This window comes from Vipera berus, assembly GCF_964194415.1.
Source record: "Vipera berus genome assembly, chromosome: 1".
In the NCBI taxonomy this organism is placed as follows: domain Eukaryota; kingdom Metazoa; phylum Chordata; class Lepidosauria; order Squamata; family Viperidae; genus Vipera; species Vipera berus.
The window spans coordinates 361,288,666-361,305,101 of NC_138202.1; the positions used below are offsets into that span (position 1 = coordinate 361,288,666).

General features: G+C 50.2%; 1 protein-coding gene across 5 annotated transcripts in view; it reads left to right on the forward strand.

Annotated features, from left to right (window-relative positions):
- PHF12 (PHD finger protein 12) overlaps window positions 1–16,436 on the forward strand; it is a 58,757-nt gene that overhangs the window by 17,842 nt on the left and 24,479 nt on the right. For all 5 annotated transcript variants that reach the window (XM_081337821.1, XM_081337823.1, XM_081337822.1 and 2 more), the window contains exons 3-5: window positions 10,235–10,307; window positions 13,971–14,364; window positions 15,508–15,628. In XM_081337821.1, the coding sequence (XP_081193947.1) occupies window positions 10,235–10,307; window positions 13,971–14,364; window positions 15,508–15,628 (588 nt within the window). The remainder of the gene's footprint in view (window positions 1–10,234; window positions 10,308–13,970; window positions 14,365–15,507; window positions 15,629–16,436) is intronic.

Sequence of the window (16,436 nt, forward strand, 5' to 3'; positions counted from 1 at the left end):
TCGGAAGGCGGCGGGGTAGGTCGCAAATGGCGATCACATGAGCCCAGGACGTAGAACTGGAGGCTTGCAAGGAGGAGGACAGGATGGCCACCTGTCAGAAATGTTGTAGGGTCTCCTGCTTGGGTAGGGGGCTGGACTAGAAGACCTCCAAGGTCCCTTCCAACTCTGTTTATTCTATTCTATTCTATTCTATATTTCTATTCTATTCTATATTTCTTTTCTATTCTATTCTATTCTATTCTATTCTATTCTATTCTATTCTATTCTATTCTTCTGTTCTGTTCTATGTTCTGTTCTGTTCTATATTCTTTTCTATTCTTTCTATTTATAATTCTATATTCTATTCCTATTCTTTCTATTTATAACTCTATTCTATATTCTATTTGTATTCTATATTCTATTCCATACTCTTATCCTATTCTGTTTCTAATAATTCTATTCCATTCTGCAAGAATGGATTTCCTTGACACGTTTCTCTTACTCTCAGGTAGGTTGTATCACCAGAGGGACAGGCGATGGGGTGACACGATAACATCTTCCAATATTTGAGGGTCTGCCACAGAGAAGAGGAGAGGGTGGTGTTTCCACCTATTTTCCGAAGCACCTGAAGGCAGGACAGGGAGCCAAACAGGTGGAAATTAACTAAGGAGAGAAGCAACCTGGAATCAAGAGGGAATTTCCTGACAGTGAGAACAAACAATTGGTGGAAGGACTTCCCTCCAAACGTTCTGGGTGCTCCATCATGGGAGGCTTTTAAGAAGAGGTTGTCTGCAATGGATTAGGGTCTCCTGCTTGACCAGGGGGTTGGACTAGAAGACCTCCAAGGTCCCTTCCAGCTCTTGTTATTCTCTAAATCCATGCCAGCGGCCCAGCAGCCAAATTCTGATCATGGGACCGGAGGGGGTGCTGCAGCGGTCATTTGCTGGTCGGAAACCAGCTGAGAAAGTCACCCCTTATCGTGCACCAAAGCTTCAATCATGAGATACGGCGATGCTGCGTTGCTTGCGAGCGCGAAGCCTGGTTGGAAGTCACCTTTTTCTGAAGCCCTTGTAACTTTCGGCAGTTGCTAAACAAAGGGTTGCAAGTCGGGGACCGCTAAAATACACCTTGATGAGAGGAAGCGAGGCATAACCCTTAACGATGTTTTTATTCAGATGTATTTTAAAAAAGAAAACACATCTGAACTTCCAGTCTATAATAATGATGATGATGATGATGATGATGATGATGATGATGATGATGATGATAAGCAACCTAGAACTAAGGAGAAACGTCCTGACAGTTAGAACAATTAACCAGTGGAACAACCTGCCTCCAGAAGCTGTGAATGCTCCAACACTGGAGGTTTTTAAGAAGAGACTGGACAGCCATTTGCCTGAAATGGTATAAGGTTTCCTGCCTGAGCAGGGGGTTGGACTAGATGACCTCCAAGGTCCCTTCCAACTTTATTATTACTATTATTATAATTATTATCTTCATCATCAACAACAACAACAAACAAAACAACAACAATAAAGTTAGAACTTGGAGATCATCTAGTCCAACCCCCTGCTCAGGGTGCTGTGCCTCCCCAGGCGCCTCTGGACTTGGCACCAGATTGCACCAATTCAGAGTACATAAGCAGGCATGAGGGACCTCGGAGTCCTAGTGGACGATTCCTTAAACAGGAGCCAGCCCTGTGCTGCAGCTGCCAAAAGAAGCCAACTCACTGCTAGGCTGCATCGACAGAGGTACGGAATCCAGATCACGTGAAATGTTAATACCGCTTTACAACGCCTTGGTAAGGCCACGCTTGCAATACGGCATCCAGTTTTTGGTCACCACGACGTCAAAAAGATGTGGAGACTCTGGAAAGAGTGCGGAGAAGAGCAGCAAAGATTTTAAGGGGACAGGAGGCTAAAACAAACGAAGGAACGGTTGCAGGAATTGGGTATGTCTAGTCTAATGAAGAGAAAGACTGAGGGTGACGTGATGGCGGTCTTCCAAGGTTTGAGAGGCTGCCCCAACGCATCTGAAGACGGAAGAAGGAGTAATGGATAGATGATAATTAAAGAGTCAACCTGGAAAAGAGGAATATAATAATAATAACAGCAACCATAACCATAATAATAAAAGTTGGAAGGGACCTTGGAGGTCATCTAGTCCAACCCCCTGCTTGGGCAGGAAACCCTAGACCAGGGGTAGGCAACCTCGGCTCTTTTATGACTCATGGAATTCTGGGAGTTGAAGTCCATGAGTCATAAAAGAGCCGAGGTTGCCTACCCCTGCCCTAGACCATTTCAGACAAATCGCTGTCCAGTCTCTTCTTAAAAACCTCCGGTTTTTGCAGCATTCGCAGCTTCTGGAAGCAAGGAGTTCTACTGGTCAATTGTTCTCACTGTCAGGAAATTTCTCCTTAGTTCCAGGTTGCTTCTCTCCTTGATGAGTTTCCATCCATTGCTTCTTGTCCTGCCTTCAGGCGCTTTGGAGGATAGCTTGACTCCCTCTTCTTTGGGGCAGCCCCTGAGATACTGGAAGACTGCCATCATGTCTCCCACTCGTCCTTCTCTTCATTTGACTAGAGACTAGACATTCCCAATTCTAGCAACCGTTCCTTATATGTTTGAGCCTCCAGTCCCCTGATCCTCTTTGTTGCTCTTCTCTGTACTCTAGAAAGAGTCTCGACGTCTTTTTTTACAACGTGGTGACCAAAACTGGACGCCGTATTCCAAGTGTGGCCTTACCAAGGCCTTGTAAAGCGATACTAACACTTTGCGTGATCTTGATTCTCTCCCTCTCATTAATGCAGCCTGGCACTGTGTTGGCTTTTTTTGGCAGCCGCAGCTGCCTGTGTCATTTCCTGACATTGGAACAATTAACCAGTGGAAGGGCTTCCCTCCAGAAGTTGTGGGTGCTCCATCCCTGGAGGTTTTTTTAAAAAGAGTCTCATTTCTCTGAAATGATATAGGGTAGGGGGGTCTTCAAACTTGGCCCTTTGAAGACTTGTGGGCTTGAACTCCCACAGAATTCTGAGGAACTCTGGGAGTTGAAGCCCACAAGTCATCAAAGGGCCAAGTTTGAAGACCCCCGATGTAGGGTCTCCCGCTTGAGCAGGGGGTTGGACTAGATGACCTCCAAGGTCCCTTCCAACTCTTGTCGTTAATTGCCGGGTCCAGAGTCAACGCTTCTCCGAGCCCGGATGCCTTGCCACGTTGAGCTTTTGGCTCTGCCGTGCGCCTCTTTCTGCTCTGGAATCTCGGCTCCTCTGACTTGGCACGCTCCCCGGGCGCGACGTGTGTGTGTGTGTGTGTGTGTGTGTGTGTGTGTGAGAGAGAGAGATTTCCTCTTTGCATCCTCATGTGGCAAATCCACCCGTCACATGTGGGGAGGCAAAAAAGGAAGTGTCCTGGAGCCAATTAGGAATAGCAGTAGGTGGGGTGTGGGTGTGGGCTGTAAAGACATTTTTTCCACCGCTAGGCAAAGAGATCTGTCCATCAAACAATGTAAGTGTGTGTGTGTGTGTGTGTGTGTGTGTGTGTGTGTGTGTGTGTAGGGGGAAGGAAATGAAGATTAGGGGAAAAAAGTTGGGACCTCTTGGGAAGCCATCAGAATCCCTAGCCATAAACCTTCCTTCAAGTGCATTATCGGCAGCAGACTGAGAGGAAGTCAAACATCCTAAGCCTTTTGCACACTTGGGAATGAGCTAATATGAGTTGGAGGTAATGTGGTACAGATGTCGGGTTTAGCCGAGGCTTAAGGGCGCAACCAACCGCACAGCTCCTTCCCATTCTCTTCTGATTGCAGAATACGCACAGGCCCCGGTTTGGTTCATCTATTTGATGCAATCTCTATGACCATCACACACACACACACACACACACGCACACGCACCCTTGTTACACCGGCTCTGAGACTGACTACAGATAATCCTCAATTTACAACAGTTCGTTTAGGGACCATTCAAAGTTACAAGAGCGCTGAAAAAAGGGACTTTTTTTTTTTTTTACTTACCACCCGTCGCAGCATTTCACATGCTCAAAATTCAGACATCTGGCAATTGGCTCACAATTGTGATGGTCGCAGTGTCCCAGGGTCCTTCGATGTAACAACAACAACAACAACAATAAGAATAACAACAACAAAGTTGGAAGGAATCTTGGATCATCTAGTCCAACCCCCTGCTCAGGCAGGAAACCCTGCACCATTTCAGACAAATTGCTGTCCAGTCTCTTCTTAAGAACTTCCAGTATAGAATAGAATGGAATGGAGCTGGAAGGGACCATGGAGGTCTTCTAGTCCAGCCCCCTGCTCCCTAATACTAGTAGTGTTGGAGCATTCACAGCTTCTGGAGGCAAGGAGTTCCGCTGGTTAATCGTTCTAACAGTCTCTAAATTTCTCTTTTGGCGACCTTCTGACGAGCAAAGTCACTGGGGAAGCCGGCTTCACTTCACAACCCGTGGGACACAGTGATTCCCTTAACGACCGCAGCAAGAAAGGTCGTCAAAGGGGGAAAAACTCATTTAACAACTGTCTTGCATAGCAACAGAAATTTTGGGCTCAATTGTGGTAAGTTGAGGGCTTACTTGTACGGTGTTGCAAGCGCAGTAGATCCCACGGGAATTTTTTTTTTGTGGCTAAAAGGAAGAAGTTGTGTTTCCTGGGAGGTACCCAAAGAAAACCCCCCCAACAATAATAATTCCAAGAGATAATTAAGCACCAGCTAACTGATCTGAGTCACCATCCGGCACTTTTGTTTGAAGGGACGGGAGGCGAAAGCCTGGGCCTGTGTTTGCCGAAGGCCTCAGCCCTTCCTGCTCGCCTTTCTGGGATTGCTGTGGACAAGATGAATCAAATAGAATAGAGCTGGAAGGGACCTTGGAGGTCCTCTAGTCCAGCCCCCTGCTCAAGCAGGAGAACCTATACCATCTCAGACAAGTGACTGTCCAGCCTCTTCTTAAAAGTCTCCAGCGATGGAGCGCCCACAACATCTGAAGGCCAGCTGTTCCGCTGGTTGATTGTCCTCGCTGTCAGGAAGTTTCTCCTTAATTCCAGGTTGCTTCTCTCCTTGATCAGCTTCCATCCGTTGGCCCTTCCTTCCTTCCTTCCTTCCTTCCTTCCTTCCTTCCTTCCTTCCTTCCTTCCTTCCTTCCCTCCCTCCTTCCTTCCTTCCTTCCTTCCTTTCTTCCCTCCCTCCCTCCCTCCCTCCCTCCCTCCCTCCCTTCCTGAATTATAGAATCCTTGGGCTGGATGGGACCTTGGAGGTCTTCTAGTCCAGCCCCCTGCGCAAGCAGGAGAACCTATACCATCTCAGACAAGTGACTGTCCAGCCTCTTCTTAAAAGTCTCCAGCGATGGAGCGCTCACGATTTCTGGAGGCAGGTTGTTTCACTGGTTAATTATCCTCACTGTTAGGAACTTTCTCCTTTAAGTTTCTCCTTAATTCCAGGTTGCTTCTCTCTCTGATCAGTTTCCAACCATTGTTTCTCGTCCTTCCCTATGGTGCTCTGGAGAACAACCTGGCCCCCTCCTCTTTGTGGCAGCACCCCCCCCCCCAAATACTGGAACGCTGCTATCATGTCTCCCCTATTTCTTCTTTTCTTTAAACTACTAGCCAAACCCAAGTCCCGCAGCCGTTCTTCGTGTGTTGTAGTCTCCAGGCCCTTGGATCATCTTAGTTGCTCTTCTCTGCACTTTTTCCAAACTCTCTACATCTTTTTTTTTGTGTGACCAAAATAGGCTGCAGTATTCCAGGTGTGGCCTTGTAAAGCAGTGCTAATACTTCACGTGATCTTGATTCTACGCCTCCTCTTTGTGCAAGCCAGGATTGTGTTAGCTTTTTTGGCGGCTGCTGCACACGGCTGGCTCACGGTCAAGCGATCGTCCAGCGGGACTCCGGGGTCTCTCTCACAGCGGCTGTTTTGGAGCCAGGCCTCGCCCAGTCTGTACTTGCACCTTCGGTTTTTCCTGCCTAAAGGTAAAACCCAGACAGTTGTGAGGACATCGGGGTTCACGTCTTTCCTGCTCCCTCGGGTTGCCGGAGTTTCGCAGGACAGGGAAGGTGCCTCATGAAACGGGCTTTGTGGCTCTGAGCCTGCTTTTCTGCCACTCAACTGGGGATCCTATTTCATTCGGGTATCGCTTTTCATCCTGAAAGGTTGTGGACTGGTTTGCAGCCTATTTATAGAACCTTATCGGGAAGGTGAAATGCATTTTCCTCTTCCTCCAGGGAACGCCTCGACCAGTTAGACCAGAGGCTCCCAACCTTTCGGGCACGACTACGGACCGCCGGTTCCGTGGAGAGAGGTTTTTCCGCGGACCGGAGGGCGCGTGGTTTTGCGTGCTGCCTGGATCCCGTGGATGGGGCTTTGCTTGTTTGTGTGGACCAGTTGCTGGCATGCCGCGGCCTGGTGCCGGACCACGGATCGAGGGTTGGGGACCCCTGAGTTAAACCGCAGCAGTGGTGCTGGTGACTGAAACGGGATGGACACACACACAGACCCCCCCCCCCCCCCGAGGCAAGGTTGCTGTGCTGATCCTCCGGGACAGAAGAGAGATTGAGATTGAGATTTGTTAAATTTATATGCCGCCCTTCTCCCTAAGGACTCAGGACGGCTCACAACAATAAGAGACATAAAATACAAAAATTAAGAGACATAAAATACAAAAATTTAAAAAGGAATTAAACAATGAATATAAGAAATACGGGACAATTTACACAATAAAAACCAAATTAAAAACCGTGGTCAGTCCAGGCCCGCTTGTTGGAACAACCAGGTCTTCAGGATGCTGGCAGCAACCCGTGCCAACCATTAGTGCCAGTCACTTTGAGTGTTCAGTTGACTGAGTTTCATGTTTTATGAATAAAAGTTTTATATAATAATAATAAAGCTGGAAGGGACCTTGGAGGTCATCTAGTCCAACCCCCTGCTCAGGCAGGAAACCCTATACCTTACGACCACAGTTCAGCCCTAAACTTCCCTTGACAAGCAAGACAGTGGCTAAGTGAATTTTGCCCTGTTTTACGACCTTCCTTGTCTTGGTTGTTAAGCGAATCGCTGCAGTTGTTTTAAGTTAGTAATATGGTTGTTAAGCGAATCGGGCTTTTCCCTCTTGACTTTGCTCGTCAGAAGGTCGCAAAAGGGACCCTGGGAACGGTCATAAATACGAGTCAATTTATCTATCTATAATCTATTTATATCTATCTATGGCTCAGTGGGTTAAGGACGCTGAGCTTGTCGATCAGAAGGTCGGCAGTTTGGCGGATTGAATCCCGAGTGCCGCGTAGCAGAGTGAGCGCCTGTTACTCGTCCCAGCTCCTGCCAACCTAGCAGTTCGAAAGCACGTAAAAAATGCAAGTAGAAAAATAGGGACCACTCCGGTGGGAAGGGAACAGCGCTCCGTCTGTCTCTAGATCCACCCAAAAGCCGGAGAAAAATGCTTGCTTGGGGGCAGCCCTTGCGCCGCTGTGCCCCCCTCCAGCGTTGGGCTTCTGCCCAGTGGCAGTGGAGTCTGGCTGGACAGCTAGCCAAAGGTGTTTTCACCCCAGAAGGATTTGGGCAGAGGGTCCAGGGTGCGAGTCAGGGGACCCAGTCAGGTTTTACAGGGGTGGGACGTGGGAGGAATGAGTTTGGGGGTGTTGAGTTGCTTATGTGTCTTCCCCCCCCCCCAGGAAAACAGCAAGTGGGTCTGGGTTTTTTTTGCAGGAAAACCCTGCGTAGTTCTGAGCTACCCTGTAAATTATTGTATAAGCCTGTAAGCCCGGGGCATCCAACCTTAGGAACTTTAAGGTCTTAAAGTACCTGTTTAAGCTTTAAGATGTCAACTCCCAGAATTATTTCCTCGGAAATAGGTGATTAATCCATCGTAGCTATTTTACACAATTAATGCAGCAAACCCTTTTGCGGTATCCCTCTCTTGCACTTTAGTATTTAGTATGACTAAGGGGCCCTCACAGGTAAGGATGGAGATTATCTAATAGTTAGGCTGTGCCAGGGGTCTTCAAACGTGGCCCTTTTTAAGACTTGTGGACTTCAACTCCCAGAATTCCTCAGGAATTTTGAAGTCCACAAGTCTTAAAAAGGGCCACGTTTGAAGACCCCTGGGCTACGCTGTGGTTTGACAGTGTGCAACGGACAGATTGGATGCCAGATTGTGTGGTTCGAAGATAGATTTTTCTCTGTTATTTATTATTTTATGCTAGAATTTTTAACTGGATATTCCTGGAGGGTTTTTAACCTGCTCTGGGCCTTTGACCGTAATAAACATCGGCTTGACTTGTATGTAGCTCAGGGAAGCTGTGCCCTTCAATAAAACTCATCATTTCCCTGCTGGCTGAGGAATTCTGGGAGTTGAAGTCCACAGGCTTTAAAGTTTCCAAGGTGTGGACAGACAGACAGACAGACAGACAGACACACACACACACACACACACACACACACACACACACACACACACACACACACACACACGGTGCTGTAAGTGATTCATAATCAGGCCGATTTAGGAAATCCTCTCCTTTTTGGGGTGTGTGTGTGTGTGTGTGTGTGTGTGTGTGACAAATTTGCAGAATGCATCACACGTCCCGTAAGAACATGGCGTAACTGGCAGACGTCACTTCCTGCCCTCGGGGCCTTAAATCTTAACAAGCTACGGTGGTGGTAGTAGTAGTAGCAGCGTACTCTTCCTGGAAGGAAACAGCCAAGCGCGTAACAATCTTGGGAAGCTCTTTGTGCCTTTTTTCAGGACCTTGGATGTTGCCTCCTGTTAAAATTCTTTTCAACTGGACACCTGAAAAATGTTAACTTTGGGCCATGGAGCTGGGCTCTTGCCAAAAACCATGCGTAAAAGCAGCTCAGCTTCGGAGACGAGTGAATAAAGTCTTAGTAGCGCTCTGTGTACGCCCTGCTTCCTTTTTTTTTTTTCCCTGGATGTCTTCCAGCTGATCAATGAAGTAGTGTGGCTAGCAATATCCCACTTCAGGTTTTACTTCCTGAAAGCTCTTCTAATTAGAAGGCAGGTGTTAATTGGGATTGTTGTAACTGCATGTGGAAAAACCACCCCCCTCTTTTTTTCCCTTTTTTTAAAAAAGTCAGCTAACCCTTCTCTCTGCCGTGTTCTGGATTTGGGTGCCCCTGAAACTTGACACCGGGGGGGGGGGTGCGGGGGGGGGGATCAGGAAGCTAAGCGAATGTACCTCTTATTTCCCCCCCCAGCTTTCCCCAGCTGTGCCTTCTTCACTGCGGTCGGTCGCTGTGTGGGTTTTTCACAATGCTCTTGAGGCTGTTGGTCCTGTTCGCTTCCCTGATTCCTGAGCTGTGCTCTCAAAATGGCTGCTGGCTTTTCTGCCTCCTGATTTTAAACAGAAGGAGCAGCAAGCTTTGGGGTCTGGCAGACAAGGGGGGTGTGGGTCTGGGTGTCGCTTCCAGACCATTTCCATGGTGTGCCATAGAAATAGTTCTAATTCTAGTCCTGCTTTAGAGACAAAAGCCCGCTGGGTGAATTTGGGCCAATCACCAGGAGAGGGTGAGTTCTAGTCCTGCCTTAATGCACAAAAGCCAGCTGGGTGAATTTGGGCCAATCACCAGGAGAGGGTGAGTTCTAGTCCCGCCTTATGCACAAAAGCCAGCTGGGTGACTTTGGGCCATTCATCAGGAGACTGTGAGTTCTAGTACCGTCTTAGCCACAAAAGCCAGCTGGGTGACTTTGGGCCAATCACCAGGAGAGGGTGAGTTCTAGTCCCACCTTATGCACAAAAGCCAGCTGGGTGACTTTGGGCCAATCATCAGGAGACGGTGAGTTCTAGTACCGCCTTAGGCAGAAGAGCCGGCTGGGTGACTTTGGGCCAATCACCAGGAGAGGGTGAGTTTTAGTCCCGCCTTAGGCATGAAAGCCAGCTGGGTGACTTTGGGCCAATCCTTCTCTCTCTCTCTCTCAGCCCAGCCCACCTCACAGGGTTGTTGTTCTGGGGAAAATAGGAGGAGGAGAGGTATGTTGGATATGTCTGCAGTCTTGCGTTACTTGTAAACAAAAAACAAAAGGAAGAAGGCTGGATACCAATAAATAAATAAAGTTTTTTTTAAAAAAAATAGATGGAGATACTTCCTCTTTCCCGGGCAAAGAAGGGTAATAACCGAAGTTTGACGATGAAAGCAGGACGCAGAAGCAGTCAGGCGCCCTCCAGTTGTCGAATCGCAGCGCCAGTTGTGAGGGTGGCAGAATGCGCGCAACTCATTTGTGCTTCTTGTCTCCTCCCACAGCAACCCTCCGTTGAGCGAGGAGATGCTGCCTCCCGGGGAATGGATGTGCCATCGCTGCACCGTGCGCCGGAAGGTAAAGAGATTTTGGGCATCCAGACACACACACACACACACACAACCTCTTTCCTCCTCTCTGGAAGCCAAAGAATGGATCCCAACAGCTGTAGGAAATAAGCAAAAGCACAGCTGGCGCTGTTGCAGCAGACAAAAAAGCCTCTTTGAACACCCTTTTTTTTTTCTTTTTCTTTTTTTTTCTTTTGGCCCCTCAGTGTTAAGGGGGAAAGTGCATTATAAATCTGAGAAAATCACTCAGACTTATATACCACTTTCGCCAGTGCTTTACAGCCCTCTCTAAGCCGTTTACAGAGCCAGCATTTGGCCCGCAACAGTCTGGATCAGGGGAGTCAAACTCAATTTCATTGAGGGCCGCATCGGCATTGCGGTTGCCCTCAAGGGGCCGGGTGGGTATGGCCTGGGTGGGCGTGGCCTACTGGGTGGGCGTGGCTAGAGTGCGTATGTCCTACTGGGTGGGCGTGGCCAGCTCTACATTCGCTCGTTCGCATCAAGGGTGCCTATGGGGGCCTGGGCAGGAGAGGGACAGATCTGAGGGTCTCTGGCAGGAGGAGGGTCTCTGGGCCAGGGCCAAGGCAGTGGGGGCCGGTCCCTCGCTGTTTCCAGGATGGCTTCGCGGGCCGCATGAAACCACTTCGCGGGCCGGATCCGGCCCCCGGGCCTTGTGTTTGACATGTCTGGTCTGGATCCTCGTTTTATGGACTTCAGAAGGACGGAAGGCTGAGTCAACCTAGGTCAACCTTGGAGATAAACGACTCCCCCACCCCTAAGGAGTAACTTACTGGCCTGAAGTGCAGCATGGGAATCAGCGCTTCCCCACTCTCAGGCAGCTGCAGGTGGCTCCACCTCCTTGGGCCACTTGCGGCCCCGGACGGGGCAGGCCGACCCCGCTCCTCCCAGGCCCAGGCTGGCACCGGCCTCTTCCCCTCTCCACCGGACGGACGCTTCCCTTGCCAAGCCCCCCACTTCCTTCCAGCAAGTTGGAAAACAACGGTGGGGGGGGGCTCCCGCTGTCTCTAGGTGGCAGCGGCAGGGAGAGAACGAGGGCTGCCCCCTTGGCTGCTCCTCCTTGGGGGGAACGGCGGAGGAGGGGAAGCGCCTGGGCTGGGCTGCAGCTGGTCAGCGGAGAGGCAGGCAGAAGGTGCAGCAGCAGCAGCTGCAGGGCCAGTCCGGAGAGCAAGTGGAGATAAGCAGAGATATTCTCCCAGCCCTGGGACCCCCCAACCCCACCCCACCCCGGCATGTGGGGCACAGAGTTTCCAGCTGCTGCTGCTGCTGCATCTCCAAAGGAGTATCTTTCTTTAGCCTGCCTGCCTGCCTATCTATCTATCTATCTATCTATCTATCTATCTATCTATCTATCTATCTATCTACCTACCTACCTACCTACCTACCTACCTACCCACCTATCTCTTTCTTCACCTGGTTTCTTTCTTTCTTTCTTTCTTTCTTTCTTTCTTTCTTTCTTTCTTTCTTTCTTTCTTTCTTTCTTTCTTTCTTTCTTTCTTTCTTTCTTTCTTTCTTTCTTTCTTTCTTTCTTCTTTCTTTCTTTCTTTCTTTCTTTCTTTCTCCAATCAGGAGGTGAGGGACGATCCCTTGCAGGGTCATGCCGAGGAGTTTGGTCAACATCTGTCGGATAAAATCGCTCGGATTCGGACCGGTTTGGACTCCAACTGGGCAGAGTCCGACGAGCAGGACACGGGCGGTCTTGTCAATGTCATCTGGGAGGAGTTTGATTCTGTGACCCCTGAGGAAGTGGACAGGATTATGGGGAGGTTGAGCTCCACCACATGTTTATTGGATCCGTGCCCTTCTTGGCTGGTTTATGCAGCTAGGGAGAGGACACGAGGCTGGTTCCAGGCAGTCATATCTGCTTCTTTGAGTGAGGGTAGTTTCCCCACCGTCTTGAAGGAGGCGGTGGTGAGACCTCTCCTCAAGAAGCCTGCCTTGGACCCAGCTGTGTTAAACAACTTTCGTCCAGTCTCCAACCTTCGCTTTCTTGCGAAGGTTGTTGAGAGTGTGGTGGCGCATCAGCTCCCTCTGGTTCTGGATGAAGCGGATTACCTAGACCCGTACCAATCGGGTTTCAGGCCCGGGTACAGCACGGAGACGGCATTGGTCGCTCTGGTGAATGATCTCTGGAGGGCTCGGGACAGAGGATATTCCTCTGTCCTTGTCCTATTAGACCTCTCGGCGGCTTTCGTTACCATCGACCATGGTATCCTGCTGCGGCGTCTCAGGGGATTGGGAGTGGGAGGCACAGTTCTTCAGTGGTTCTCCTCCTATCTCCTGGGACGCTCGCTTGTGGAGTTCCTCAGGGGTCGGTCCTCTCGCCTCTCCTGTTCAACATCTACATGAAACCGCTGGGTGAGATCATTCGTGGTTTTGGAGTTGGGTATCATCAATATGCCGATGATACCCAACTTTTTATTTCGACCCCAAACCACCCCAGTGATGCCCTCGCTGTGATGTCCCGTTGCCTGGAGGCGGTTCGGGTCTGGATGGGGAGGAACAGACTTCAGCTCAACCCTGACAAGACTGAGTGGCTGTACATTCCGGCATCCCGGGACATTCAAAATGTTCCATCGCTTTCTATGGGGGGTGAGCTCTTACCCCCCGTGGATAGGGCTCGCAACTTGGGAGTCCTCCTAGATTCACGGCTTACCCTGGAAGATCATATAGTGGCCGTGACTAGGGGGGCTTTCGCCCAGGTTCGCCTGGTGCACCAGTTGCAGCCCTATCTGGACCAGGATGCCCTGTGTACGGTCACTCATGCGCTCGTGACCTCTCGCCTGGACTACTGCAATGCTCTCTACATGGGGCTTCCCTTGAAGACCACTCGGAGGCTCCAACTGGTACAGAATGCGGCCGCGAGAGTTGTCTTGGGAGTTTCCCGGTACTCCCATGTTACACCTTTGCTCCGCGAGCTGCATTGGTTACCAGTTGTCTTCCGGGTGAGGTTCAAGGTTTTGGTTATGATCTTTAAGTCCTTACATGGCATGGGTCCGGGATACCTCGAGGACCACCTGCTGCCGGCGTCAACTCCCCTCCGCCCTGTGCGTGCCCACAGAGAGGGCCTCCTCTGGGTGCCTCCGGTCAGGGAATGTCGACTGGTGGCCCCCAGGGGGAGGGCCTTCTCTGTGGGTGCCCCGGCACTATGGAACCAACTGCCGGTTGAGCTCCGGATGACATCAGACCTTCGCTCCCTCCGCCGCGGGCTGAAAACCCACTTATTTGAACTAGCTGGTCTGGCCTGATGGGGGAATATGGGTTTCTAATTGGTTTTTTACTATTTTATTGTTGTTGTATTTTAATTGGGCATTGGTTTAATTTCTTTTTAATTTTTGTACTGCTATTTATATATGCCCTGTGAACCGCCCTGAGTCCCTTGGGAGAAGGGCGGTATAGAAATCAAATAAACTTAAACTTAAACTTTCTTCTTTCTTTCTTTCTTTCTTTCTTTCTTTCTTTCTTTCTTTCTTTCTTTCTTTCTTTCTTTCTTTCTTTCTCTCTCTCTCTCTCTCTCTCTCTCTCTCTCTCTCTCTCTCTCTCTCTCTCTCTCTCTCTCTCACACACACACACACACACACACACACACACACACACACACACACACACACCAGGGCTTCCATGGGAAGACTGACGGCTGGTTTGTGTCTTGCAGAAGAGAGAGCAGAAAAAGGAACTCGGTCACATGAACGGTTTGGTTGACAAGTCCGTCAAGAGGACCTCGTCTCCCACCAGCGATGCTGACTACTTGGACCGGGCGGGTGGTGGGAGCCTCCGGACCCTTCCCCACGCCCGGCTCTTGGAGCGCAGAGCCAGCCGGCCCGGCACCCCGACCTCCAACACCAGCACTGACACCCCCAACTCGGAGCAGAACGACGTGGACGAGGACATAATTGACGTGGACGACGACTCTGCCCCCGGGGGGGAAGCCGAGGGGGGGCAGCCTCACCTGAAGCGGCCCTTCGAACTGCTCATCGCGGCCGCCATGGAGAGGAACCCCACCCAGTTCCAGTTGCCCAACGAGCTCACCTGCACCACGGCCCTGCCAGGTGAGTCAGCGGCAGCAGCGGCGCTTGGCGTGGGAGCCCCTTGCAAGGGCGGGGCTGTGCCTGCCCTGCCGCGGGGCAAGGCCCAAAGGGGCATCCGGGAGGGGGGTTCCGCTTGGCTTCCGGCATCGCCTGGACCAGGAAGCATAGTGGGTGGTTGAGCCAAGCCAGGGGGTCTTTTGCTTGAGCAGGGGGGGAGGCAGCGGTGGTACCCAGCATTCCGGAAGTTGAAGTCCCCAGGGCGTGAAGGTCATAAAGGGGCTGCCAGAGTTGCCCAGCCCTGCAGTTGAGGGTGAGCCCGGGCAGATTTCCCCCTTCAGATCCCCAATACCTGCCTAGCCCTGTCTGTCTGTCATCGGTGTGTGTTTGTGTGTATCAAATTTAGAGGTCTGTATATAATATCAGTCTACCTACCTACCTACCTACCTACCTACCTACCTTATTGTCTGTCTGTCTGTCTGTCTCTCTCTCTCTCTCTCTCTTATCTCTGGGTCTGCATCCTGTGTGTATCAAATTTAGAGATCTTATCATCGGTCATGTATTCTTCCCCCCACCCCCGTGTGTATATGTATGTTTATATATCTCAAATTTATGGATCTTTCACCTGTCATCTATCCACTAGGGTGGGGGTGTCTGTGTGCATTATTTAGGGATCTATATCTCCCTGTGTGTATCAAATTTAAAGAGCTATATCTATATCATCAATCTACCTACCTATCATTTATTTATTTTAAGAAGAGACTGGACAGCCACTTGTCTGAAATGGTATAGGTTGAAATGTGTTTGAGTGGCATAGGTTCTCCTGCTTGAGCGGGGGGCTGGACTAGAAGACCTCCAAGGTCCCTTCCAGATACTGTTCTGTTCTGTTCTATTCTATTCTATTCTGTTCTGTTCTGTTCTGTTCTATTCTGTTCTATTCTGTTCTATTCTAATGTGTCTGTATGCTTGTGTGCATCAAATTTAGAGATCTATCACTCGTCATCTATCCTGTCTGCCTCCCTCTCTCTCTTTCCCTCTCTCTCCCTGTATGTGTGTGTGTATGTGTGTGTGTGTGTGTTTGTAGTATATCACATTTAGAGACCACCCATCTCACTCCCGGAGCAGCTCTCTTCCTGTTCTGCTTGACTTCCTGTTCTGCCCTGCCAGGTACTAGTAAGCGGAGAAGGAAGGAAGAGAGTTCCGGGAAGAACGTCAAGAAAGCACAGCACGAGCTGGACCACAATGGCCTGGTTCCCTTGCCGGTGAAAGTCTGCTTCACGTGCAGCAGGTATCAGCTTGGCTCAGGCGGGGGGGGGGGGGTCCCGTACCTGTGGGGACATACCTGGGGCTTGGGCTGGGGTCTTATACCTGTGCATGGGAAGGGGAGATGGTCCCCATTTCAGAAGCTCAGCAGCACCCCCGCGGGCGCGGGCGTGCACACACACACACACACAGACACGCATGCACGCACGCACGCACCTCAGCTTAAAGTTGCCTCTGTGCTGGCCTGGCCTTGTCAGGTCCTCCAGGAAATTAAATTTAATTTTAATTTAATTGGATTTATATACCGCCCTTTCCCGAAGGACTCAGGGCGGTTTACAGGGTAATTTAAAACAAGAAATACAAAAGTTAAAAACAGTTAAAAATAATTACAACAGTCCCTGAAAAAAAGTTAAAAAAAAAGCCCAATTAAAATTAAAATTAAAATTCTCAGCCTGGGCCAGAGAGCTCGAAGAGCCAGGTCTTCAGGTCCCGGCGGAATGAACGGAGGTCAGGAGCAGTCCTGAGCTCCACGGGCAGCTGGTTCCAGAGGGCAGGCGCACCCACAGAGAAGGCCCTCCTCCTGGGTGTTATCCACCAGCAGTCTTTTACCGGCGGCACCCTGAGAAGACCCTCCCTGTGCGAGTGCACTGGACGAAGGGAGCTTGATGCCGGCAGCAGGTGTTCCCTCAAATAACCCGGACCCAGGCCATTCAGGGCTTTATAGGTCATCACCAGCACCTTGAATCTCACCTGGAGGGCAACCGGAAGCCAATGCAGCTCGCGGAGTAGAGGTGTTACATGGGAGTATCGGGAAACCCCCATCACAACTCGCG